General features: G+C 43.3%; 1 protein-coding gene across 1 annotated transcript in view; it reads right to left on the bottom strand.

Annotated features, from left to right (window-relative positions):
* syne1a (spectrin repeat containing, nuclear envelope 1a) overlaps positions 1-18,632 on the bottom strand; it is a 205,172-nt gene that overhangs the window by 10,744 nt on the left and 175,796 nt on the right. The window contains exons 129-136 of the mRNA XM_082976172.1: positions 17,723-17,881; positions 17,350-17,516; positions 4,728-4,890; positions 3,844-4,031; positions 2,918-3,068; positions 2,056-2,238; positions 804-941; positions 81-272 (exon numbers count right to left, since the gene is read on the bottom strand). Coding sequence (XP_082832298.1) covers positions 81-272; positions 804-941; positions 2,056-2,238; positions 2,918-3,068; positions 3,844-4,031; positions 4,728-4,890; positions 17,350-17,516; positions 17,723-17,881 — 1,341 coding nt within the window. The remainder of the gene's footprint in view (positions 1-80; positions 273-803; positions 942-2,055; positions 2,239-2,917; positions 3,069-3,843; positions 4,032-4,727; positions 4,891-17,349; positions 17,517-17,722; positions 17,882-18,632) is intronic.

The following is an 18,632-nucleotide window of genomic DNA, read 5'->3' as shown; positions in this document are numbered from 1 at the left end:
TGACAGTTATATCATATTGGCAAATGGCCCATATCTTCTTGTAGTGTGTGTGTGTTCTGTAAGCAGAAGACATTACTCACAGGCAGGCGTGTCAACTTCTTGTAGTATCTGTCGACACGTCCAAACACCTCCTGCCAGTACCTCTGTAGCTCCTCCAGTTCCTCCTCTAGAACAGCACCATCCAGAGGCTCACTCTTCTCTATCAGGGCCTCCCCCTGCCTGAACACCAGCTCAATCTGCCCTGTGTTCAGAGAGATCTCCTGCTGGAACGCCTGCACACACACACACACACACACACACACACACACACACACACAGAGGGCAAAGGTCAGGGGTTAGACGTTTCAGTATGTGTTTCCAAGGTGGGGCACTGTGATCAAGTAATGTTAGGGGAAATGCTTTTATCTCTATTTGTGATGCCAGTTAAATTTGTCATGGGAAGATACTAGTTACATACAGCACAGGATGATACCAAGTCAGAGAGTTAAATTGCCAAGCCGTCATAGAGAGTTCATTCAAACTCAAAAAACATTGAAAATATAGCATTCAAATTCACACACACGTACTCGAATGCACGCACGTATGCATGCACGCACACTCCTGACACACTGTTCTTACCACAGGAGGTTGGTGGCACCTTAATTGGGTAGGACGGGTTCGTGGTAATGACTGGAGCAGAATCAGTGGAATGGTATCAAATACATCAAACACATGGTTTCCAGGTGTTTGATGCCATTCCATTTGCTCCGTTCCTACCATTATTATGAGCCGTCCTCCCCTCAGCAGCCTCCACTGGTTCTTACCCTTAGCTGTTTGATCTTGGCCTGGACATCACATTCTGAGAAGTGTTCTATGTTGGTGAGCTGCAGGTCCATCTCAGTGAGCCACACCAGGATGCTGTCTCTAGCTGTCTCAAACTCCTCCCTCTGACCAATAAAGTGCTGAGAGAACACACAGAGAGGGAAACAGTGTTGTTTAATAACTAGATTATAACAGTGTTATAGGGCTGTTTAATAACTAGATTATAACAGTGTTATAGGGCTGTTTAATAACTAGAATAAAACAGTGTTATAGGGCTGTTTAATAACTAGAATAAAACAGTGTTATAGGGCTGTTTAATAACTAGAATAAAACAGTGTTATAGGGCTGTTTAATAACTAGATTATAACAGTGTTATAGGGCTGTTTAATAACTAGAATAAAACAGTGTTATAGGGCTGTATAATAACTAGATTATAACAGTGTTATAGGGCTGTTTAATAACTAGATTATAACAGTGTTATAGGGCTGTTTAATAACTAGATTATAACAGTGTTATAGGGCTGTTTAATAACTAGAATAAAACAGTGTTATAGGTCTGTTTAATAACTAGAATAAAACAGTGTTATAGGGCTGTTTAATAACTAGAATAAAACAGTGTTATAGGGCTGTTTAATAACTAGATTATAACAGTGTTATAGGTCTGTTTAATAACTAGATTATAACAGTGTTATAGGGCTGTTTAATAACTAGATTATAACAGTGTTATAGGGCTGTTTAATAACTAGATTATAACAGTGTTATAGGGCTGTTTAATAACTAGAATAAAACAGTGTTATAGGTCTGTTTAATAACTAGAATAAAACAGTGTTATAGGGCTGTTTAATAACTAGAATAAAACAGTGTTATAGGTCTGTTTAATAACTAGAATAAAACAGTGTTATAGGGCTGTTTAATAACTAGATTATAACAGTGTTATAGGTCTGTTTAATAACTAGATTATAACAGTGTTATAGGTCTGTTTAATAACTAGATTATAACAGTGTTATAGGTCTGTTTAATAACTAGATTAAAACAGTGTTATAGGGCTGTTTAATAACTAGATTATAACAGTGTTATAGGGCTGTTTAATAACTACATTAAAACAGTGATCAGAGTGAAACTAAGTATTTGTGAGTTTCTACTCTTTTATCTTCACAACAAAATGATGTGATAAATCTTGACCTGAGCAGGCTCTGCTATATTATTACCATGTTTCATAACATATGTTATGACATCATGAGATTTCCCAGCATACCTTGAGCCTGCGCAGGATGGAGGCAACCCTCTTCTGCAGGTTGTCCCAGCGCCGGTTCCCATCATGCACCATTTCTCGGAGGCGGCAGGAGGAGTCTGTGCGGTTCTCTCTGGCAAGTCGGCGGTACTGCTTATTGATCAGCTCCAGCTGGGTCAGAAACTCCTGGACCTGCCTCTGGAAGGCCTAGGACACACACACGATCAGAATGAAGATTTTATACAAATACTGTACACATACAAAATAAAATACAAAGTAAATGTAAGGTTGGTGGTCTCAGTATGTGTAATTGGTTGATTATTTTGACCCAACAACAGTTTGAAGAAAGCCTGTGGTATCCTGGGATGACCCTGACACATGACCCCATTGGCCCTGGTCAGCTACTGTAGGAAGAATGTGATGGCCAGCAAAAACAGATTCCAGTAATCTGATCTCCCCCTTCTCTTACTCTGCACTCTCTCACTTTACCCCATATGCCCCCCCTTCACTTTGCACTGTACACACACGCTCTCTCATTCTTACTTCATCTCTCGGTCGCTCTTCCTACCCTGTCTTTACAACTATATAAACTCTTCCCCTCCTTTCCTCCCCTTTTCTCTGCCCACAACCGCTCTCTAACCTGTACCTCAAACTTCAACCGCTCTCTAACCTGTACCTCAAACTTCAACCGCTCTCTAAACTGTACCTCAAACTTCAACCGCTCTCTAACCTGTACCTCAAACTTCAACCGCTCTCTAACCTGTACCTCAATCTTCAACCACTCTCTAACCTGTACCTCAATCTTCAACCGCTCTCTAACCTGTACCTCAATCTTCAACCACTCTCTAACCTGTACCTCAAACTTCAACCGCTCTCTAACCTGTACCTCAAACTTCTTGAGCTCCTCCTTTGCGATGGTGTATAGAACTCCAGAGGAGTTGGGAAGAGCAGCCGTCCTCTCTGAGGTCTTCAGCCACTCCTCAAACCGAGAGAAGTCATCCAGAAACTTCTGCCACAGCCTCCATGTCTCCTCAATCCTACAAGAAGACGAGAGAGTGACGTATGATACACACTTAGGGTTGCAAGGGGAGGGTATACTACTGGAAACTTTTGAAGTTTACCAGTAAACTACCACAACTTTGGTAACTTTCAAGGAATATATGGAATTTTATTAGATGACATCCAGTGGGCTTTTTGGGTACTTCAGATTATCACAAATCTAATAGAGATTATTTTAAAATAAAATATAGAATGACAAAGTTGTAAAACATTATCCTTAAAATAAACCATCAATTTAGTGAATACCATTGGTGTTTAATATGAGGGCTATATTTTTTACTCTTTTATTTATTTTACTATGTCAATGAAAAAAGACAATAGTTGAAAGAGTTGCAGAGTTAATTTAAAATAATGCCATTGTTTATTAGATGTTTTTTTTCATTAATTAGGCAATTTTCTCTTTAACCATATGGTCTATTTCCTAGAAAGTCATGGAAGATATGGACACATATATAAAAAATGACTACTATTTACGAAAGCATTTAAATAAATGTATTCAAGTATAAACTACCAAAGTTACCATAGATTGCAATAGATAACCTGTTAATTACCAAAATTACAGAAGATTCCGATAACTTTGGTAAATTACCGGTAGCTTTGCATCCCTAGACACACTGAAGGTTTGCAAGAGGAGAAAATAGAGTTCCTACACATATGTACTGTGTGTGTGTGCGTGCGTGCGTGCGTGTGTGTGTGTGTGTGTGTGTGTGCAGGCATGTGTGTGTGTGTGTACTGTACGTGTATAGGACCCACTTGAGCCTCCTTTCCATGGACATGGCACAGATGTTCCTCCAGCGTCGGTCCAGGCCCCTGGTGGCCTGCTGGATGGAGTCACACTCTGTCTCCGTAGAACAGGCGTCACAGTCATGTAGCAACACCTCACACAGGTTCAACACAGACGCCACGCCTGTACTGTGCTTCTCTATGTCCCGCTGAATGTCCTGGAGGTGGAGAAAGGGGAAGGAAGAGAGAGAAGAAAGATGAGGACGGGTGGAGAAAGGTCAAGGGATGAAGAGTGGGTAGAATTGGAGGGGTGAGGACAGAAACAGAAACAGTGGGTAGAATTGGAGGGGTGAGGACAGGAACAGAAACAGTGGGTAGAATTGGAGGGGTGAGGACAGGAACAGAAACAGTGGGTAGAATTGGAGGGGTGAGGACAGGAACAGAAACAGTGGGTAGAATTGGAGGGGTGAGGACAGGAACAGAAACAGTGGGTAGAATTGGAGGGGTGAGGACAGGAACAGAAACAGTGGGTAGAATTGGAGGGGTGAGGACAGGAACAGAAACAGTGGGTAGAATTGGAGGGGTGAGGACAGGAACAGAAACAGTGGGTAGAATTGGAGGGGTGAGGACAGGAACAGAAACAGTGGGTAGAATTGGAGGGGTGAGGACAGGAACAGAAACAGTGGGTAGAATTGGAGGGGTGAGGACAGGAACAGAAACAGTGGGTGAGAAAATACCATAAAGACATCACCTGGGTGATGACTTTCTACCCTGTTGCATCATCACCAGTTGTTCAGATGTTTACCACGTACTTTAGGAAATAAATCAACCCACATGATCTGATCATGTAGCTAGCCTTGCCTACCTGTCTGTCTCTTTCCCAGACAAACAGAGTGAGTGTGTGTTCCTCCCACCTGCTGCTGGTTGAGTTTCCTCTGTATCTCCTGCGCGTCACAGGTGTCGTAGACGAGAGGTCTGGTCAGCTCTGTCTCGATGTGGGCGAGCCAGGAGCGCAGACTGCACATGTTCTTATCCAGCTGCTGCACCGCCACCAGCGTCTCCCTCAACTTCTTCACCCTGAGAGAGAGAGTCAGTCATGTTACACCCTCCATACAAACAAACTAAATACTACCACAACTTCATTCAACTACCTCATTCTTAGAGAGATGACAAACTTTACCTACTGTATGAAGTCATACAATCACTGAAGATATCAACCATAACCACTAATAAACCCCAACAACAACTCAACAACCAAGAAGCAACCATAACAACACAATATAACTCAGCTCCCCCATTATCACTTGTCCTCCAGTAGGAATGAGAGGTAGAGAGGGGGGCCCCAGTACCACAACAAACCATAACCAACATGTCCGCAACCGAGATGGCTGCAGGAGGGGAAGATGATATCATGAGGTCAGATGGGTTTAGCGATTTGTTTACAGATTTTTGTGAATATTAAACTCCTATTGTAACTGCACATAACATCTGTCTGGGATCCATTTTGGACGTATGATGCGTTACAATCTAAATATGTAAAACGTTTATGGAGGTTGTGAGAAATGGAAAGAATGTCCTCTGATTTTAAATCCACCCATTATAAACTACCAAAGAAGCAGAGTCAAGTATTCACATTCACACTACTACACCCTTCAAAGTTATGCAGCTCTCTCACACTGTCCCTCCCTGTCACACCAGAAATACTAGTATTGAATGCAGGCAGGAGCCATTCTGAACTGGGTCCACTAATTAAAGTAAATAAGTTGTTACCCTTTGGACGTTTTTAGCAGGCTTGTGCCACTTTAGACACCCTATACCACTGTAACTGTGACTGTACAGGAGGCGGTATCACAGACCGGTCTATAGGGGCAGACGATATGGCATTATTATTTCAGCTGTGTATAGCCCATGAGTACTCTGCTCTATAAATGGACTGCCTCATCAGAATGTCATCATGCCAGGGTACTCACATCAATCCAATCAAATTTGATTTGTCGGATACACGTATTTAGCAGATGTATTGTGGGTGTAACGAAATGCTTGCGTTCCTAGCTCCAACAGTGCAGTAATATCTAACAATACACACAAATCTAAAAGTAAAAGAATGGAATTAAGAAATATTATGAAGTGCAATGTCAGAGCGGCATTGACTAGAATACAGTACATACATTTACATTTTAGTCATTTAGCAGACGCTCTTATCCAGAGGGACTTACAGTAGTGAATGCATACATTTCATTAAAAAAAATGTTTTGTACTGGCCCCCCGTGGGAATCGAACCCACAACCCTGGTGTTGCAAACACCATGCTCTACCAACTGAGCCACAGGGAAGTGCATTCGGAAAGTATTCAGACCCATTCCCTTTTTCCACATTTTGTTACTTTACAGCCTTATTTTAAAATTGCTAAAATAAAAAAAAATCCTCATCAATCTACACACAATACCCCATAATGGCAAAGCCAAAAACAGGTTTTTAGACATTTTTGCAAATGGATATATATTTTTAAACAGAAATACCTTATTTACATAAGTATTCAGACTCTTTGCTTTGAGACTCAAAACTGAGCTCAGTTGCATCCTGTTTCCATTGATCATCCTTAAGATGTTTCTACAACTTGATTGGAGTCCACCTGTGGTAAATTCAATTGATTGGCCATTATTTGGAAAGGCACACACCTGTCTATATAAGGTCCCACAGTTTACAGTGCATGTCAGAGAAAAAACCAAGCCATGAGGTCGAAGGAATTGTTCGTAGAGCTCAGAGACAGGATTGTGGCGAGGCACAGATCTGGGGAAGGGTACCAAAAAATGTCTGCAGCGTTGAAGGTCCCCACGAACACAGTGGCCTCCATCATTCTTAAATGGAAGAAGTTTGGAACCACCAAGACTCGTCCTAGAGCTGGCTGCCCGGCCAAACTGTGCAATCGGGAGAGAAGGGCCTTGGTGAGGGAGGTGACCAAGAACCCAATGGTCCCTCTGACAGAGCTCCAGAGTTCCTCTGTGGCGATGGGAGAACCTTCCGGAAGGACAACCATCTCTGCAACACTCCACCAATCAGGCCTTTATGGTAGAGTGGCCAGACGGAAGCCACTCCTCAGTAAAAGGCACATGACAGCGTGCTTGGAGTTTACCTAAAGGAATCTCAGACCATTAGAAACAAGATTCTCTGGTCTGATGAAACCAAGATGGAACTCTTTGGCCTGGATGCCAAGCGTCACGTCTGGAGGAAACCAGGCACCATCCTTATGATGAAGCATGGCGGTGGCAGCATCATGCTGAGCAGATGTTTTTCAGCAGCAGGGACTGGGAGACTAGTCAGGATCGAGGGAAAGATGAACGGAGCAAAGTACAGAGAGATCCTTGATGAAAACCTGCTCCAGAGTGCTCAGGACCTCAGACTGGGGTGAAGGTTCACCTTCCAACAGAACAATGACACTAAGCACACAGCCAAGACAACGGAGGAGTGGCTTCGGAACAGGTCTCTGAATGTCCTTTAGTGGCCAAGCCAGAGCCCCAACTTGAACCCGATCAAACATCTCTGGAGAGACCTGAAAATAGCTGTGCAGCGACGCTCCCCCTCCAACCTGACATATGGGTTGCTTAATAAGCCACATATACTGTAAGCCAAAAATCTGTACAGATTTCCTATCTTTTCATTTAAAATCTTTCTCTGGAGCTGCCAATTCTGGATATAAACTGCATGTAGGCTACACGGAACCATAGAGATGTATAGAGTGCACACTTGCCACTAGACGGGAAAGACCTCTATGGGCTTTTCTATCACAGAAGCGATCAATGGCAAAAATCAGAGCTGCACCCTCTATACATTTCTATGGAAAGCAGCTGTCATGACATTTGTCCAAACAGCCTTTCCCAGCTTGCTCAGAACTAAATGAGGAAGCAAGTCGAGATCGGATCATAGAAACGCGTCCGGTAGTGATATGATTCTGACATTATCGCGTTATTTGACAAAGTAACTGTAATAATATTACCCAATTTGAAAGTAATCTGATTACGTAATGTTACCGCCCACACTGATTGCAATCAATATCACTAATATTCTAAATCGCCAAAATATTTGCACAAGGTGAAAAGAATATAGCAATGATGTACTGTTTATGCTTCTCACCCTAAGCAGCTACAGTATGTTTTGAACTGAGTAAAAGTCACTAAAATATCTCATGCTTCTCTCTTGTTGTTACCCACTGATGACAGAGAAAAGAACGTTTGACATTGAAAGAGTTTTTGGTCCCCTCAGTGACCTTTTAGAGAGCAGAAAAACAACAGTCTATTCATCAACACAGAGAGAAATGTCTCAACGTCTATAACAGTCAACAACAGCTAGCCTACTCCTCCCACACTCTGCTAGTACACAAAGCTCTGCAATACTGTAGTGCTCCAGTATCTAGCCGACAGCAGACAACTTCTTACACTATTATCCAAAACCAGTTATTTGATTAATTAATTGCACAATAGCGCAAACGAACATGCAAGCCAGATTCCAAACAACCCCATTGTAATTTTCCAAGATAAAACAATTCCAGCACAATTCTCCAAAATAAGCCTGCCTGTTGATATCACAGTCACATTCCGGCAGATCCTCTGAGTCTTCGCTTGGGCATCCTGCCATGTTATCAGTCCCCAAGTCCAGAACCATGGGGGCAGGAATGTCCAAACTCAAAGCTAACGTCAATAAACAGTAACGTTATGGAGCTAGCTATGGTTTAAACTCCCTTCTTTTTCTTCTGGGTGTTCCGAATGGGACTTTCTTTAGTCTAGCTAGTTTACCCCCTGTAGTGGCGGGAGAGGGGGGTTAACATGGGGGGGGGGCACTGGTGTTACTTGTCAACTGCTCTCAAAGGTATTAAAAAAAGACAGCCCAAACGGCATGTGTGTGTGTGTGTGTGTGCCTGAGAGTGACAAGTGCTGCTGTTGCTAAAAGAGGACTTACAGTCAGAGCCATGTGCCGCAGAGCAGGCAGACGGATGGAATGTCACACAGCAGGCGTGCACGGAGCCAGTGTGCACAGGAGATAAAAGTTCAAGTGTTTCTGTGAGAACTCCTGGAATGGGAAAAGTTCCTTCTCTTTTCAAGCACTCTAAGTTAAACTACTAAATACTTTCTCCAACTGCTGAAAAACTCCACATTTCTGAGACAAAATGAAAGTATGTTTAAGGTTTTCTTATACTTGTGAGAAACTACTTGTGAGAAACTGACTCTGCTTTCAGTTTTCCTTGTGGAAAAAGGGACGGACAGAATAGAACAAGTCTGCAGCTGTCTCTGAGGTCACTCACTGCCCCCCCCCGCCCCCCCCTCCTCTCCCCTCCTCTTCTCCCCTCCTCCCTCCATTACATTCTCAGAGGGCAACAGCCAGAGGAAGATAGAGGGAGGGAAAGAGAGAGGGGAACAGTTGGCTCAGCAAGAGGAAGGGGAAAGGGGGAGGAAGAGGGGAGAGAAGAGGAAGGCATGAGAGCTCTTTTGCTCTCTTTCTTTTTACCTCCCTGTTGTCCTGACACCAAGACCAACAGACCTAGTCACAGCTATTCTAGTCATGTGACTCACAGGCGTCCTCTCACTCAAGACTTCTCCACTAGGAGGAAGCGAATTGCTGTGAATTTACAGGATGTCATATTACTTCGTAGCCTAGTGGTTAGAGCATTGGACTAGTAACTGAAAGGTTGCAAGTTCAAATCCCTGAGCTGACAAGGTACAAATCTGTCCTTCTGCCCCTGAACAAGGCAGTTAACCCACTGTTCCTAGGCTGTCTTTGAAAATAAGAATTTGTTCTTAACTGACTTGCCTAGTAAAATAAACTTCCCAAGCTGCATAGACACAATAGATGTGCACATCCTCACCACTCTTTTTGATATTTACTGAAACCCTCATATTAAAACACCAATGGCATTCACTGATCTCGGATAATGATTTACAACTTATTTTAAAATCATCTTATTGAATTATTTCATATACACTCAGTGGCCAGTTTATTAGATACACCCATCTAGTACTGGGTCGGACCCCCCTTTGCCTTTAGAAGCGGCTGAATTCTTCGGGGCATGGAAACGTTGCTCATTTGGTATCAAGGGACCTAACGTTTGCCAGGAAAACATTCCCCAGACCGTTACACCACCACCAGCCTGTACCGTTGACACCAGGAAGGATGGGGCCATGGACTCATGCTGTTTATGCCAAATCCTGACTCTGCCATCAGCATGACGCAACAGTAATCGGGATTCGTCGGTCCAGACAATGTTTTTCCACTCCTCAAATGTCCAGTGTTGGTCGAAGTAGAATGGCCCACTGGAGCCGCTTCTTCTTGTTTTTAGCTGATAGGAGTGGAACCTGGTGTGGTCGCCTGCTGCAGTAGCCCATCTGTGACAAGGACAGACGAGTTGTGCGTTCCGAGAAGCCATTCTGCACACCACTGTTGTACTGCGCCATTATTTGCATATTTCTGGTCCTCCTCTTAGCTTTCTCGACTTCTCATCAACGAGCTGTTTTTGCCCACAAGACTGCCGCTGACTGGATGTTTTTTGTTTGTTGCACCGTTCGCTGTAAACCCTAGACACTGTCGTGCGTGAAAACCCCAGGTTATTGGCCGTTTCTGAGATACTGGAAACGGCACACCTGGCACCGACGATCATACCACGCTCAAAGTAATTTAGGTGACTCGTTTAGCTCATTCTAACGCTCAATCAAACAGTACTGAATGCCTCAATTCTTCTCTGCCTGCTTTATATAGCAAGCCACGGCCACGTGACTCACTGTCTGTAGGAGTTAACCATTTTTATGAACGGGGTACCTAATAAACTGAGTTTATTTTACATGCCATAAGGCCTCATAAGGCCACACAGAGGGCCAGAGATAATTACAGACACCTGTGATAATCTGGAGTACCCAAAAAGGGCCACTAGATGTCTTGTGATAGATTACATAAAAATTCAGGTAGTTTATTGGTAAACTTTGAAAGTTTCCAGTACTATACTTTTCCATTTGCAACCCTAGGCGCTGTAGAATAAAATAAACATTTTAGCATAAGTATAATACAGGAAGGCACAATTTATAGTCCAATATTTACGCGTGTTTTTGGGAAGATGGATTTGGGGGGCAAGTGTTTAAATTGTGCAGTATTTAGCAATCATAATAAGAGTCTGGTAGCCAAAGTTGTGATGTGTGTGTAGCATGAATGTGTGTGTATGTGTGTGTGGATGACTGTATATCCGTGTGTATGTGTGTGTGGATGACTGTATATCTGTGTGTGTGTGTGTGTGTGTGTGTGTGTGTGTGTGTGTGTGTGTGTGTGTGTGTGTGTGTGTGTGTGTGTGTGTGTGTGTGTGTGTGTGTGTGTGTGTGTGTGTGTGTGTGTGTGTGTGCTTGCTAAGGAGCAGAGAGTCAGTGCAGGTGGTCAGTCAAGTTCAAGTGTTCAGCAGTCTGATGGCTTGTAACGTCTGCCCAACGGTAAGGGAGTGAACAGCTCCTGGCTGGGGTGTGTGGGGTCCTTGATGATGTAGCGGGCCTTCCTCAGGCACCATTTTGAGTAGTCACCATTCTTTTTATTTTTTAACTACCTATCAAGTTTTTTTTCTGGTAACTATACTGTGAAGTGTCTTCTTGATATTTGAAGTCTTAAACTATGGTATGTTTTGATCAATTCTGTTTTTGTCTTTTACATATATTTTTCTATGTCACTTATTGTTTATCCAAACCACATTTTCTCTGAGTTTTGACATTTTAGACACTGGTGTATAACTGCCATTGTAGCTGCCAAACATTTAATATTTCAATTTCTGCATATTTATTTGTTTGTCATCTGGTGGAGTGTACAACAACATATTTTTCTCACTCACAGTGAAAATATTGTTTTCCCCATTTTGCTATAAGGCAGAATATCAATAAACCACCCACTCAAACTCGGCTTGTGCTTAATTGCGAGTCATCCAATCTTACAGCTTCTATATCCATTCACATACCTGGCAGCAGATTATCTTGCTTTAGTTTAGACGTGTGATTTTATTCTTGCTTGAGGAGACCATGATGGACTAATCTTCTGAGGCATCAACCATGCTGAGTTTAACAGAGACAAAACACAGTGGTCACAGTGGTCTGACCAATCTGCTTCGACAGGGGGGCATGTTCTTTTCTTAATCGATGGCTCTCTCCCACTGCTATGTCAATGGGCCATAGTGTGGTTGTTCATTTTATAATGTCTTTTCCACCTGTGCTCAATCATCATCTGATTTCTCACCCTTCTCATGACTTCTGAGTGGCAGAATGTGATGTGTATATCATGTCATGTTAACCATTATCAAAGCTGAAGGCAGTGGACCAGTTGAAGATATGAATAGATGGGTTCTTCAGGTTGTTTTACAGGTACACAAGCATAGTGTTTGTATTGTATTGTCTAACGTTCAGGTCGTTTTACAGATAGCCATGAAGTTAATGTCAATTGCCAACTGAATCTGTCCGACCAACAAGTGTTTGAAACACAACCATTGTGTTTCTATTTTATTGTCTAACGTTCAGACGAGATTGTCTGACATCATAAGAGCAAGATGGTAGTAAAGCCAACTCAGCAACTCTGTTCATTCCCTCCCCCTCATAGGGATTTACAGTGCATCAAATGCACAACTTAATCATTGACCATGATGACACATTCTATTTTCTGACTGGTCTCCATTCTGTTTTGTGACTCTAGTCTCCATTCTGTTTTCTGACTGGTCTCCATTCTGTTTTCTGACTGGTCTCCATTCTGTTTTCTGACTCTAGTCTCCATTCTGTTTTGTGACTCTAGTCTCCATTCTGTTTTGTGACTCTAGTCTCCATTCTGTTTTCTGACTGGTCTCCATTCTGTTTTCTGACTGGTCTCCATTCTGTTTTCTGACTCTAGTCTCCATTCTGTTTTCTGACTCTGGTCTCCATTCTGTTTTCTGACTGGTCTCCATTCTGTTTTCTGACTGGTCTCCATTCTGTTTTCTGACTCTAGTCGCCATTCTGTTTTCTGACTGGTCTCCATTCTGTTTTCTGACTGGTCTCCATTCTGTTTTCTGACTGGTCTCCATTCTGTTTTCTGACTAGTCTCCATTCTGTTTTCTGACTCTAGTCTCCATTCTGTTTTCTGACTCTAGTCTCCATTCTGTTTTCTGACTAGTCTCCATTCTGTTTTCTGACTCTAGTCGCCATTCTGTTTTCTGACTCTAGTCTCCATTCTGTTTTCTGACTGGTCTCCATTCTGTTTTCTGACTAGTCTCCATTCTGTTTTCTGACTCTAGTCTCCATTCTGTTTTCTGACTCTAGTCTCCATTCTGTTTTCTGACTGGTCTCCATTCTGTTTTCTGACTGGTCTCCATTCTGTTTTCTGACTCTAGTCTCCATTCTGTTTTCTGACTCTAGTCTCCATTCTGTTTTCTGACTCTAGTCTCCATTCTGTTTTCTGACTCTAGTCTCCATTCTGTTTTCTGACTCTAGTCTCCATTCTGTTTTCTGACTGGTCTCCATTCTGTTTTCTGACTCTAGTCTCCATTTTGTTTTCTGACTCTAGTCTCCATTCTGTTTTCTGACTCTAGTCGCCATTCTGTTTTCTGACTCTAGTCTCCATTCTGTTTTCTGACTCTAGTCTCCATTCTGTTTTCTGACTGGTCTCCATTCTGTTTTCTGACTAGTCTCCATTCTGTTTTCTGACTCTAGTCTCCATTCTATTTTCTGACTCTAGTCTCCATTCTGTTTTCTGACTCTAGTCTCCATTCTGTTTTCTGACTCTAGTCTCCATTCTGTTTTCTGACTGGTCTCCATTCTGTTTTCTGACTCTAGTCTCCATTCTGTTTTCTGACTCTAGTCTCCATTCTGTTTTCTGACTGGTCTCCATTCTGTTTTCTGACTGGTCTCCATTCTGTTTTCTGACACTTGTATCCATTCTGTTTTCTGACTCTAGTCTCCATTCTGTTTTCTGACTGGTCTCCATTCTGTTTTCTGACTGGTCTCCATTCTGTTTTCTGACTAGTCTCCATTCTGTTTTCTGACTCTAGTCTCCATTCTGTTTTCTGACTCTAGTCTCCATTCTGTTTTCTGACTAGTCTCCATTCTGTTTTCTGACTCTAGTCGCCATTCTGTTTTCTGACTCTAGTCTCCATTCTGTTTTCTGACTCTAGTCTCCATTCTGTTTTCTGACTCTAGTCTCCATTCTGTTTTCTGACTCTAGTCTCCATTCTGTTTTCTGACTGGTCTCCATTCTGTTTTCTGACTCTAGTCTCCATTTTGTTTTCTGACTCTAGTCTCCATTCTGTTTTCTGACTCTAGTCTCCATTCTGTTTTCTGACTCTAGTCGCCATTCTGTTTTCTGACTCTAGTCTCCATTCTGTTTTCTGACTCTAGTCTCCATTCTGTTTTCTGACTGGTCTCCATTCTGTTTTCTGACTAGTCTCCATTCTGTTTTCTGACTCTAGTCTCCATTCTATTTTCTGACTCTAGTCTCCATTCTGTTTTCTGACTCTAGTCTCCATTCTGTTTTCTGACTCTAGTCTCCATTCTGTTTTCTGACTGGTCTCCATTCTGTTTTCTGACTCTAGTCTCCATTCTGTTTTCTGACTCTAGTCTCCATTCTGTTTTCTGACTCTAGTCTCCATTCTGTTTTCTGACTGGTCTCCATTCTGTTTTCTGACTGGTCTCCATTCTGTTTTCTGACACTTGTATCCATTCTGTTTTGTGACTCTAGTCTCCATTCTGTTTTCTGACTGGTCTCCATTCTGTTTTCTGACTCTAGTCTCCATTCTGTTTTCTGACTGGTCTCCATTCTGTTTTCTGACTCTAGTCTCCATTCTGTTTTCTGACTCTAGTCTCCATTCTGTTTTCTGACTGGTCTCCATTCTGTTTTCTGACTGGTCTCCATTCTGTTTTCTGACACTTGTATCCATTCTGTTTTGTGACTCTAGTCTCCATTCTGTTTTCTGACTGGTCTCCATTCTGTTTTCTGACTGGTCTCCATTCTGTTTTCTGACTGGTCTCCATTCTGTTTTCTGACTCCCGAGTGGCGCAGCGGTCTAAGGCACTGCATCTCAGTCCTTGAGGCGTCACTACAGACACCCTGGGTCGAATCCAGGCTGTATCACAACCGGACGCGATTGGGAGTCCCATAGGGCCGCGCACAATTTGCCCAGCGTCATCCGGGTTTGGCCGGTGTAAGCTGTCATTGTAAATAAGAATTTGTTCTTAACTGACTTGCCTGGTTAAATAAAATAAAAAAATTAAAAGGGGGGCATGTTCCCTCCTCTGCTTCCTGAAATCGACAACTAACTCCTTTGTTTTGCTGACCTTTAGGGAGAGATTGTTGTCATGACACCACAATGCTAGTTAACTTACCTCCTCCCTATAGGCTGATTCATTGTTGTTGGTTATCAGGCCTACAACCGTGGTGTCATCAGCAAACTTGATGATAGAGTTGGGTGTTGTGCAAAACCACACAGTCGTGGGTGAACAGGGAGTACAGCAGAGGGCTGAGGACACACCCCTGGGGGGCCCCAGTGTGGAGGAGGTGTTGTTGCCAATCCTCACAGTCCAGGATCCAGTTGCAGAGAGTGGTATCCAGACCCAGGGTTCTGAGCTTGGTGTTGAGCTTGGAGGGAACAATAGTGTTGAATGCTGAACTGTAGTCAATAAACAGCATTCTCACATAGGTGTGCCTCTTGTCCAGATGTGTTACAGCCGTGTGAATAGCGATGGAAATTGCATCTTCCATGGATCTGTTAGAGTGGTAGGTAAATTGGAGTGGGTCCAGTGTGCCTGGCATGCTGGCCTTGATGTGGGCCATGACCAGCCTCTCAAAGCACTTTACGATGACCGGGGTGAGTGCAACAGGGCATGTCACCTTGTCCTTCTTGGAGACTGGGACAAAGGTGGTCTCTTTGAAGCAGGTGGGGACTACAGCCTGGGACAGGTTTAATATGTCAAAAAAGACACCCGCCAGCTGGCCAGCGCACACTCTGAGGATGCGGCCAGGGATGCCATCTGGGCCAGCGGCTTTGAGAGTATTCACTCATTTTCCTCACGTCAGCCTCGGAGAGTATAAGCACCTAGTCGTACGGAGCAGCGAGAGTCTTTGGTGTTGTCTGCCTCAAAGTGAGCATAGAATGTGTTAAACTCATCTGGGTGGGAGGCTTCGGTGGGCACCACACAGCTGGATTTGCCTTTGTACTCCGTGATAGTCCATAGTCCTTGCCACATGTGTTGCGAGTCTGAGTTGTTGAACATTAATTAAAGTTTGAGTCTGTATTGTCTTTTTGCATCCCAAATGGATGTGAGGAGGTCGTACCTGCTCACCTTGTACACGTAACGCACCGCCGAGTCATCAGCGTTCGTTCTGCTGACAATGAATGCTGCAGTACGGGCTTTCAGCATTGTACGGATTTCTCCGTTCATCCAGGGTTTTTGGTTGGGGTATGTCCGGATTGTTATTGTGGGAGGCACAATGATGAAGAAGGCACAGTGAAGGCACAGTGGTTTTTGGTTGGGGTATGTCCGGATTGCTATTGTGGGAGGCACAATGATGGAGAGGGTACAGTGAAGGCACAGTGAAGAAGGCACAGTGATGCCAAAACGTTGGTGGTTTACCCAATAATTTACTGGGTGTTTATATATAGAGTGTGCGACTCTATTTTTTATTGCGTGCAGTTTATCGCTGTTACACGGAACCCAAACCGGCTGTGCACGTGCGCCATCGTGCGCTATCGTGCATAAATGTATTTTGTCCCCCTACACCAAACGTAATCACGACACGCAGGTTAAAATATCAAAACAAACTCTGAACCAATGACATTAATTTGGGGACAGGTCGAAAAGCCTTAAACATGTATGGCAATTTAGCTAGTTAGCTTGCACTTGCTAGCTAATTTGGCCTATTTAGCTAGCTTGCTGTTGCTTGCTAATTTGTCCTGGGATATAAACATTGAGTTATTTTACCTGAAATGCATAAGGTCCTCTACTCCGACAATTAATCCACACATAAAACGGCCAACCAAATCGTTTCTAGTCATCTCTCCTCCTTCCAGGCTTTTTCATCTTTGAACTTATACGGTGATCGGCATCTAAACTTTCATAGTATTACCACGACAACCGGAAAAACAGTTCGTCTTTCAATCACCCACGTGGGTATAACCAATGAGGAGATGGGAGAGGCAGGACTTTCAGCGTGATCTGCGTCAGAAATAGAAAGGAGTTCTATTTTAGCCCTTGGCATCGCAGACACTCGTTGGTGCACCCGAGCAGTGTGGATGCAATAATTGAATAACATGGATTTCTAAATTTATTTTGCGACGCTCACACATGCGATGTGTCCGGTCTGGTTAGCATGTTAGCCAGAACCTCGACACAAAATAATTTGTGTGTGTTTGTGTGTGTGTGTGTGGTACAACATCATCAACACATTTGGGAGTGGGACAACAGTAGACTAAAGAAAAAATACTAACATTTATATTTTTTGTAAAGTGATCCTTTAACTTTAATCTCCCCACTCACCCACATTGCACCCAGATCCCCTTCATGCTCACCTAGCAGCGATGAGGTCCAGCAGGTGTTGCCAGCGCTCGCTGACCTTGCTGAGTTTGTGTTGTATCTCTGCAGCCTTGCTTTCATGACTGGCCCTGGCCAAGCGCTCCCCCATCACCTGCAGCTGCTGCTTATTCTCCTGGGCCACACCGATCTCTTCCTGGTAGTCCTGGGAGAGAGGGATTGCAAAAGGATGTTGTGAGAAGGTATGAGATCGAGATTGAGAGAGTGTGTGTGTCTGCGTGTGCGTGTGTGTGTGTGTGCGTGTGAGTGTGTGTATTGTTGTGTGTTTTGATCATGAATATGTATGAATGAGTGTGTATTTATATGTCATGTTTATGTCTTTGTGAGTGTGTGTGTAATGTGTGTAATCACCTTGCGCAGCTTCTCGATCATCTCCTGGATGCTGATGTCTCCATTCTGAGACACCTTGCTCTCCATCTGGGTGAGCCACTCACACAGGTCCTTGTTCTTCTCGTTAAACACTGCCCACTCATTCAGCTTCTCACTCACCTGCTGCCTGCGCAGGGACAGCTATGGAGGGGAGGAGGGGGGTGCGGGGTGGGGGGTCAGAGGAGGAGGGCGCAGAAGAAAAAGACAATATCTGGAGTCAATTAAAACTCTTTGAAACAGCAACCACAATGCATGCCAAGCTCCCAGCCCTGTGCAGTTATCTATGCATATCCTCTCTGCCGGAACCAAACTAACCCCGACCTTACATTATCTCTAAGGCACAATGACACTGTGTGTGAGTGACGTCCGGAACATAAGCAATAGATATGCTTACTGAACACACAGCATATGGACTTCATCACAGTTAAGACACCACTGCCGTGTCTCTATTCACTGTGCTAAAGAGCCATGCACACTCAGGCCAAGCTAACAATGTGTAACAGATATATAGCCCACTGATTATTTTAACATAATGCGTAATGATCTGGGCACAGACTGATTAGATGACTTTTGTATCTGAGGGAGCAGGGCCAGAGACACTCAAGTCTAGGCTGGGTGGTAAAGCATTGACTATAGAGATACACAGTCAGACACTCTAGTATTATTTGTATTCATTATCCCCAATTTTGTGATATCCAATTGTATTTAGGATGTGCTGAACACATTGTAGATGTGCCAGGTGAGTTATGGTTCATGACGTGCGTGTGTGTGTGTGTGTACCTGCTGACATACACTACCGTTCAAAAGTTTGTGGTCACTTAGAAATGTCAGTGTTTTTGAAAGAAAAGCACATTTTTTGTCCATTAAAATAACATCAAATTGAACAGAAATA

This window comes from Salmo salar, chromosome 06 (assembly GCF_965601325.2).
Source record: "Salmo salar chromosome 06, fSalSal1, whole genome shotgun sequence".
In the NCBI taxonomy this organism is placed as follows: Eukaryota; Metazoa; Chordata; class Actinopteri; order Salmoniformes; family Salmonidae; genus Salmo; species Salmo salar.
Note: the sequence above shows the minus strand (reverse complement) of the source record. Positions and strands in the feature narration are given on the sequence as shown.